The following is a 9,693-nucleotide window of genomic DNA, read 5'->3' as shown; positions in this document are numbered from 1 at the left end:
CGACAAACGTAGCGAGCGCCTGCTCCGACAGGAGGTGAACACCATCATCCCGGCCAAGCCGGAATACATGCATTGGTTGGAGCGCCCGGTCACCTGGACCCGGGAAGACCACCCGGCCGTGATGCCAAATCCAGGTGGCTACGCCCTCGTCCTCAACCCCACCATTGTCACACCCCGGTGCACGTGCAAGTTCTCCCGGGTCCTCCTCGATGGCGGCAACAACATCAACATCCTCTACCGCGACACCACGACCAAGCTCGGCCTCGAGGCCAAAGACTTGGAGCTGATGATACGTCTCCAACATATCTATAATTTATGAAGTATTCATACTATTATTTTATCATTCTTGGATGTTTTACAATCATTTTATAGCAACTTTATATCATTTTTTGGGACTAACCTATTGACCCAGTGCCCAGTGCCAGTTGCTGTTTTTTGCTTGTTTTTTACATCATAGGAAATCAATACCAAACGGAGTCCAAATGCAACGAAACTTCACGGAGATTTTTATGGACCAGAAGACCAACAGTGGGCCAAAGAAGCACCTGCGGGGTACGCCGAGGGGGGCACAACCCACCAGGGCGCGCCTAGGGGCCCAGGCGCGCCCAGGTGGGTTGTGCCCACCTCGGTGGCCTCTCGCACCCCCTCTTTACCCTATAAATTCACAAATATTCCAAAACCCTTCGGGGTTAACCTAGATCAGAAGTTCCGCCGCCGCAGGCCTCTGTAGCCACCGAAAACCAATCTAGACCCCGTTCCGGCACCCTGCCGGACGGAGGAATCATCTCCGGTGGCCATCTTCATCATCCCGGCGGCCACCACGATGAGGAGGGAGTAGTCCACCCTTGGGGCTAAGGGTTTGTACTAGTAGCTATGTGTTTAATATATCTCTCTCTCTCTCGTGTTCTTGAGATGTCACGATCTTGATGTATCGCGGGCTTTGTTAATATAGTCAGATCATATGGTGTTTTCCCCTCTCTATCTTGTTGTGATGAATTGAGTTTTCCCTTTGAGATTTCGTTGTTATCGGATTGAATACTTTTATGGATTTGAGAACACTTGATATATGTCTTGCAATTGAATACTCGTGGTGACAATGGGGTATCGTATTGATTCACTTGATATATGTTTTGGCACTCATCTTGCGGATTCCTAAGGTGACATTGGGGTAATCTATGCATAGGGGTTGATGCATGTTCTTGTCTTTGTTTCTCCGGTAGAAATCTTGGGGCACTCTTTGAAGTTCTTTGTGTTGGATTGAGTATTAATTATGAATATGAATTTGCTTTGGTGTTATTTTAGTACGAACTCTAGGATAGATCGAACGGAAAGAATAGCTTTGTGTTATTTTAGTACAGACTCTTGAATAGATCGAACGGAAAGAATAGCTTTGAGGTGGTTTCGTACCCTACAAACAATTTATTCTTATGTTCTCCGTTAGATAGGAACTTTGGAGTGATTCTTTATCGCACTTTGAGGGATGGTTATATGATCCAATTATATTAGCACTGTTAAGAGATTGCACTAGCAAAAGTATGGACCATAGGCCTCATTTTCAAGCATTGCAATACCGTTTTTGTGTCCGTTTACTATTTGCTACCTTGCTGTTTTTATTTATTCAGATTATAAAAATATATTTCTACCATCAATATTACACTTTTATCACCATCTGTTCGCCGAACTAGTGCACCTATACAATTTTCCATTGTATTGGGTGTGTTGGGGACACAAGAGATTTCTTGTATTTGGTTGCAGGATCGTTTGAGAGAGACCATCTTCATCCTACACCTCTCACGGATTGATAAACCTTAGGTCATCCACTTGAGGGAAAATTTCTATTGTCCTACAAAACTCTGCGCTTGGAGGCCCAACACGTGTCTACAAGAATAAACTTGCATAGTAGACATCAGCTAACCCGGACGATCTTCCACGGCATCGTGACCGGCCTCTCCTGCTCCCCCATCGGCCGAATCCGGCTCGATGTCCTGTTCGGCACCAGCGACCACTTCCGACGTGAGCCGCTCTGGTTCGAGGTGGTGGACCTGTCCAACGCGTATCATGCGCTGCTGGGCCGGCTTGCACTCGCCAAGTTCATGGCGGTCCCCCACTACGCCTATTTGAAAATGAAGCTGCCGGGTCGGAAGGGCCTCATCACCATCACCGGCGATTACGGCAAGTCCTTGGAGTGCGCCGGAGACGGCACCAGACTGGCCGAGTCACTGGTCATTGCCGAGGAGCAGCGCCAGCTCGACCGGATCGTCGCGCTGGCCAATGAGACACCGGCCGTGCCGGCTTCGGCTAAGGAGCCGGCCGACGAGGCCTCGTTCCAGCCCTCCAAGGAGACTATGAAGGTCAAGCTGAACCTGGAAGACCCCAGCTGCAGCAAGTACGTCCTCATGGGCACCCGCCTCGTCAGCAAATTGGAAGGCGAGCTCGTCGACTTCCTCCGTGAGAATCGGGATATCTTCGCATGGACCCCAAAGGACATGCCGGGTATCCCGAGGAAGTATGCCGAGCACAAACTCCATGTCCGTAAGGACGCCAAGCCCGTCCGTCAACCCCTATGTCGCTTCTCCGAAGAGAAGAGAAGAACCATCGGTGAGGAGGTCGCCAAGCTCCCGGAGGCCGGCTTCATCATGGAAGTGTTCCACCCGAGTGGCTGGCCAACCCTGTCCTCGTCCTGAAGAAGAACAAGACCTAGCGCATATGTATCGCTACACCAGCCTGAACAAGGCCTGCCCCAAGGATCCATTCGCCCTCCCGCGAATCGACCAAATCATCGACTCCACCGCCAGCTGTGAGCTCCTGTCCTTCCTAGATGCTTACTCCGGCTATCACCAGATAAAGCTGGACCCGGCCGACGCCCTGAAGACGTCCTTCATCATGCCCTTCAGGGTGTATTGCTACATCACCATGTCGTTCGGCTTGAAGAACGTCGGCGCCACTTTCCAACGCTGCATGCAGAAATGCCTGCTGCCGCAACTCGGCCGCAACATCCACATTTACGTGGACGACATCGTGGTCAGCACGAAGCAGCACCTCATGCTCCTCGACGACCTGAAGGAAACCTTTGCCAACCTGCGCGAGTACCGGATAAAGCTCAACCCGGAGAAGTGCGTTTTCGGCGTCTAGGCTGGAAAGCTACTCGGCTTCGTCGTCTCAGAGCACGACATTGGGGCAAACCCGGAGAAGATCAAGGCCATCGAGCGCATGCACAGGCCGGCTCAGCTGTGCGATGTCCAGAAATTCACTGACTGCTTGGCCTTGGTCAGCCAGTTTCTCAGCCGGCTGGGCGAGAGGGCCTTGCCCCTATATCAGCTGATGAAGAAGACGGCGCCGTTCAAGTGGAATGACCAGGCGGACGAAGCTTTCCGGGATCTCAAGCGCATGCTCTCCACCGCACCCGTCCTGGCCGCAACGACCGAGAAGGAGCCGTTGTTGCTCTACATTGCCGCCACCTCGCGGTCGGTCAGCACAGTGGTGGTGGTCGAGCGACCAGAGAAGGGCAAGATCCAGCCTGTTAAGCGCCCAGTCTACTACCTGAGTGAGGTGCTTTCCGCCTTGAAGAAGAACTACCTGCACTACCAGAAGATGTGTTACGGCGTTTATTTTACCGCCAAGAAGTTGAAGCAGTATTTCCAAGAGCATGTTGTCACAGTCGTCAGCACGGCCCCCATCGGCGAGATTATTGGTTGCCAAGACGCCTCTGGCCAGGTCACCAAGTGGGCGATCGAGCTAGCCAGCCGCACCATCCTCTACGAGCCCCGCACCACGATCAAGTCCCAAGCTTTGGCCGACTTCCTCATCGACTGGACCGATACCTAGTACCTGTCACCGCCGCCGGATTCGATGCACTGACGCATGCACTTCGACGGATCTAAGATGCGCCTCAACTTGGGAGCCGGCATCGTGCTGTCTTCCCCGAAGGGTGACCGGCTTCGGTACACGCTCCGGATCCACTTCACCGCCCCCAACAACGTCGCCGAGTACGAAGCCCTTGTGCACGGCCTCCGCCTTGCCAAGGAACTCGGCATCTGGCGCATCCTATGCTACGGCGACTCAGATCTGGTGGTGCAGCAGTGTTCCAGTGAGTGGGACTCTCATGACACCAACATGGCGAGCTACCGCTTCCTCGTCCAGCAGCTGTCCGGCTTCTTCGACGGCTGTGAGTTCCTCCATGTCCCGCGCATGGAGAATGAAGCCGCTGACGCACTAGCCAAGATTGGCTCATCCCGGCAGTCCATTTCGTTTGGCGTCTCCCTTGAGCACGTGCACAAGCCGTCTGTCAAGCCGTCTCCGGACTCCGAGTCCATCTTCGTCCCGGACAACCCGACCGCGTCTCTACCGGTCCCGGGGGCTGCTGAACCCAACCTAGGGACTGCCCAACCCGGCTCGGGGGCTGCCACACTCAACCCGTCCGCCGTCGTCCCCAACCCGGGGGCTACCACCTCCGGCTCGGGGGCTGCCGCCCTAGAACCTGCCATAGTGGCCATCTTCGCAGTGGTGACGGCCCCATCATGGGCCCTACCCATCTCAGAGTTCCTGGAGAACGGGGTTCTCCCCATGGACGAGACCAAAGCCTGGCAAGTGCAGCGCCGGGCGCTGATGTCGCTTGAAGCTACGTCGATATTTCCCTTAGATATGAAACCAAGGTTATCGAACCAGTAGGAGAACCAAGCAACACAACGTAAACAACTCCTGCACATAGATAACAAATCCTCGCAACCCGACGTGTTAAAGGGGTTGTCAATCCCTTCCGGGGTACGGCACCTCAAGATAGGCAAATGGACGTGAGATAAATTTGTAGTAAATTGATAGATCGAATGCCAAATAAAATAAATAGGGAACATTGCAGCAAGGTATTTTTTATTTTAGTTTAATAGATCTGAAAATAAATGCAAGGAAAAAGTAGATCGCAAAGGCAAATATATGAGAAAGAGACCCGGGGGCCGTAGGTTTCACTAGTAGCTTCTCTCGAGAAAAATAGCAAACGGTGGGTGAACAAATTACTGTTGGGCAATTGATAGAACTTCAAATACTCATGACGATATCCAGGCAATGATCATTATATAGGCATCACGTCCAAGATTAGTAGACCGACTCCTGCCTGCATCTACTACTATTATTCCACACATCGACCGCTATCCAACATGCATCTAGTGTATTAAGTTCATGGAAAATCGGAGTAATGCAATAAGAACGATGACATGATGTAGACAAGATCTATCTATGTAGAGATAGACCCCATCGTTTTATCCTTAGTAGCACCGATACATACGTGTCGGTTCCCTTTCAGTCACTGGGATCAAGCACCGTAAGATCAAACCCACTACAAAGCACCTCTTCCCATAGCAAGATAAATAGATCAAGTTGGCCAAGCAAAACCCAAATATCGGAGAAGAAATACGAGGCTATAAGAGATCATGCATAAAAGAGATCAAAGAAACTCAAATACTTTCATGGATATAAAAAGATAGGTCCGATCATAAACTCAAAGTTCATCGATCCCAACAAACACACCACAAAAGAGTTACATCATATGGATCTACAAGAGACCATTGTATTGAGAATTCAGAGAGAGAGAGAGATAGCCATCTAGCTACTAACTACGGACCCGAAGGTCCAAAAAGAACTACTCACGCATCATCGGAGAGGCACCAATGGAGGTGGTGAACCCCATCCGAGATGGTGTCTAGATTGGATTTGGTGGTTCTAGACTCTGCGATGGCTGGATGAATATTTCGTCGACGTCTTTAGGGTTTTTGGAATATTGGGATATTTATAGAGCAAAGAGGCGGTCTGGGGGGCACCTGAGGTGGGCACAACACAGGCGCGCCTGGCGCGCCCTGGTGGGTTGTGCCTCCCTCGGGGCATCCCCCAGGCGCAGCTAGGGCTCATTGTGTTCCTTCTGGCCCATAAAAATTCTCCGTAAAGTTTCATGGCATTTGGACTCCGTCCGATATTGATTTTTTGTGATGAAAAACATGAAAAAAACAGCAACTGGCACTTGGCACTATGTCAATAGGTTAGTACCAAAAAAATGATATAAAATGATTATAAAACATCCAAGATTGATAATATAACAGCATGGAACAAGCAAAATTTATAGATACGTTGGAGACGTATCAGCATCCCCAAGCTTAACTCCTACTCGTCCTTGAGTAGGGAAGTGATAAAAACAGAATTTTTGATGTGGAATGCTGCTTATCATGTCATATCATATTTTCTTTTCTTTATAGCATGGACATTTGGACTTTTATATTGTTCGAAGCAATAGTCTAGTTTTGACATGACAATTTAAATACTCAAGCATACCAACAAGCAACCATGTCTTTCAAAATATCAACGCTAAAATAAGCTATCCCTAGCCCATCATGCTCAACCATTGATCCATTAATGAAACACACTGGCATATTAGTTACACCCAATACTTAAGTACGATCATATTGCCTCCTAGTTGGTGCTTCTGTAAGAGAAGATGGAGACTCAAATTCAAAAATAAAAAATTTGCATAAAGTAAAAGAAAGGCCCTTCGCGGAGGGAAGTAGGGATTTGTAGAGGTGCCAGAGCTCAAAGAGAAAAACTTAGAGATAAAAACATTTTGGGAGGTGTATCCATCCCACCAACGAAAACGACTTAGAGTTCCCAACACTTTCCACGCTAGATATATCATAGGCGGTTCCCAAACAGAAAATAAAGTTTATTCCTTTTTCAACCATACTTTCACTTTCCATGGCTAGCCGTATCCACGGTTGCCCTCCATACCAACACTTTCCAAGGAATTTATTATTTGACAACATAAAGTAAATTCATTTTTCATTTCGGGATTGGGCACCCTAATACCTTTGCCTTACTCTCGTGCAATGACAAGTGAATAAACACTCATCTTGAGAATAACACATCTAGCATGGAAAATATTAGCTACCCCTCACCGCTCCGCGAGCGAAACAAACACACTAAAGAGAAGTTTATTTTAAAAATTAGAGATGGCACATACAAATTTGCTTAGAACGGCAAAATAATACCGCATATAGGTAGATATAGTGGACTCATGTGGCAAAACTGGTTTAAGGGTTTTTGGATGCACAAGTAGAGATCATACTTAGTGCAAAATGAAGGCTAGCAAAAGATTGATAAGCGACCAACCAAGAAATGAATAATCTCATAAGCAAGCATTAAGCATAAATAACACCGAATAATGTACCACAAGTAGGATATAATTTCATTTCATGACTATTGACTTTCGTACTTGCATAGGGAATCACAAACCTTAACACCAATATTCTTACTAAAGCATAATTACTCATCAACATAACTCACATATCACATCATCATATCTCAAAACTATTACTAAGAATCAAGTTTATTTTGTCCAATGATCTTCATGGAAGTTTTTATTATATCCTTCTTGGATATCTATCACTTTGGGACTAATTTTCATGTGTTGCTTTTCATAAGCTCAAACAAATATAAGTGAAGATCATGAGCATAAATTTTCTTTCTTTCTCTCAAATTAATTTAAGTGAAGCAAGAGAGAATTTCTTGAAAATTTTACTAACTCTCAAATAAATCTAAGTGAAGCAAGAGAGCATTTCATCAAAAATACTAAGCACACCGTGCTAAAAAAGATATAAGTGAAGCACTAGAGCAAGTCCATAGCTCATAAAAATTGAAGTGAAGCATAGAGAGCAATTCTAACAAGTCATGACATAATTTTGGCTCTCTCAAATAGGTGTGTCCAGAAAGGGATCAAGACTTAAAAAACAAAATAAAACAAGCAAAGACTCATATCATACAAGACGCTCCAAGCAAAACACATATTATGTGACAAATAAAAATATAGCTTCGAGTAAAATATCGATGGTCGTTAGAAGAAAGAGGGTATGCCACTCGGGGGCATCCCCAATCTTAGTTGGTTGCTCATCTTTGGATAATAGCTTGGGATGCCGGGGCATCCCCAAGCTTAGGCTCTTCTATCCTTTATTCCTTCATCCATCGTAAGATAACCCAAAACTTGAACATTTCAATCACACAAAACTCAACAAAACCTTCGTGAGATCCGTTAGTAAAAGAAAGAAAATCACTACTATAAGTACTGTACCAAACCAGTTCATATTTTGTTTTTGCATTATATCTACTGTATTCCAAGTTTTCTATGGCAAAAAATCATCAAAGAAAACCACAGAGCCATCAAAATAAGCACACAACACAAAGAAAACAGAATATGTCAAAACAGAACAGTCTGTAGCAAACTGACTATTTTGTAAACTTCTGGAACTCCAAAAATTCTGAAAAATTAGGACGACCTGAGCAATTTGTATATTAATCTTATTCAAAAAGAATTAGTATTTTATCACGCTCTGGTAAAAAAATGAGAATTGTTTTCGTGAGTGCAAAAGTTTTTGTTTTTCAGCAAGATCAAACAACTATCACCCAAGAAGATCCTAAAGGCTTTACTTGGCACAGGCACTAACTAAAACACAAAAAACACAATCATAACAGTAGAATAATTGTGTAAACACTCAAGAATAGAAAGCAAAACGCAAAAATAAATTTTATTCATTGGGTTGCCTCCCAACAAGCGCTATAGTTTTACGCCCTTAGCTAGGCATAAAGCAAGAATCTAAGTTTTGTCATCTTTGGTTCGAGATCCATAAGATGCCCTCATGATTGATTCATATGCTGGACTAATTCTTATTATAGGGAAGTGTTCCATACCCTTCCTCAAAGGAAATTGGAACTTAATATTGCCTTCTTTCATATCAATCACGGCAGCGATAGTGCATAAAAACGGTCTACCAAGAATAATTGGAAAAGACGGATTGCAATCAATATCAAGAACAATAAAATATATGGGCACATAATTCCTATTTTCAAGAATAAGAACATCATTAATTCTTCCCATAGGCTTTTTAATAGTAGAATTCGCCAAGTGCAAATTTAAAGAACAATCTTCAAGATCAGTAAAACCAAGCACATCACATAAAGATTTCGGAATTGTAGAAACACTAGCACCCAAATCACACAAAGCAAAACATTCATAATTTTTAATATTGACTTTGATAGTAGGTTCCCACTCATCATGCAATATTCTAGGAATTGAAACTTTCAATTCCAATTTTTCTTCAAAAGCTTTCATCATAGCATAGGGTGAACTTATCATGGACTGCAACAAAGAAATACAATCAATCAAAGAGCAGCTATCACAATTAAAGTCTTTGTATTCCAAAAGAGTGGGCACATCACTAGCTAAAGTTTTGACCTCTTCAAACCCACTTTCATCAATTTTCTCAACAAGATTTTCACCCTCCGAAATATTGGGACGCCTTCTACCTAAAGTTGACTCTTCTTCAGTCCCTTTTTCATCAATCTTAACTTTTCTAAACAAGGAATCAATAGAAGAAACACCAATCATTTTAAAATCTTCATCACTTTGCGAAAGAAATCACTAGAAAACACTTTTTCTAAAATTCTCTTTTAGCTCTAAGCGTAGCGGTTCTTTTCTTGCTTTCATCCATATAAACATAAAGAGATTTAATTGATTCATCTACTTTAGGCACAAAAATTTTCATCTTGAGATTTTCCACATCATGAGCAATTCTATCAACACTTCTAGACAAATCATCAATCTTACTCAACTTTTCTTCTATGGAAGTGTTGAAAACTTTTTGCGTGTTGATAAATTCTTTAATA

The 9,693-nt window shown here is 44.8% G+C and overlaps 2 protein-coding genes across 2 annotated transcripts in view; both read left to right on the top strand.

Annotated features, from left to right (window-relative positions):
- Window positions 1-3,321: 3,321 nt before the first annotated feature.
- Window positions 3,322-3,825, top strand: LOC141022968 (uncharacterized). Its single transcript, XM_073499260.1, has one exon. It carries the CDS (start codon window positions 3,322-3,324, stop codon window positions 3,823-3,825), a length of 504 nt encoding a protein of 167 aa, XP_073355361.1.
- A 288-nt stretch (window positions 3,826-4,113) lies between these two features.
- The window catches only part of LOC141022967 (uncharacterized), a 41,052-nt gene continuing 35,472 nt past the window's right edge, over window positions 4,114-9,693 (top strand). Inside the window, exon 1 of the mRNA XM_073499259.1 lies at window positions 4,114-4,587. Within this exon, the coding sequence (XP_073355360.1) occupies window positions 4,114-4,587 (474 nt within the window). The remainder of the gene's footprint in view (window positions 4,588-9,693) is intronic.

The sequence above is a fragment of the Aegilops tauschii genome, chromosome 5 (genome assembly GCF_002575655.3).
Source record: "Aegilops tauschii subsp. strangulata cultivar AL8/78 chromosome 5, Aet v6.0, whole genome shotgun sequence".
Classification (NCBI taxonomy): domain Eukaryota; kingdom Viridiplantae; phylum Streptophyta; class Magnoliopsida; order Poales; family Poaceae; genus Aegilops; species Aegilops tauschii.
Note: the sequence above shows the minus strand (reverse complement) of the source record. Positions and strands in the feature narration are given on the sequence as shown.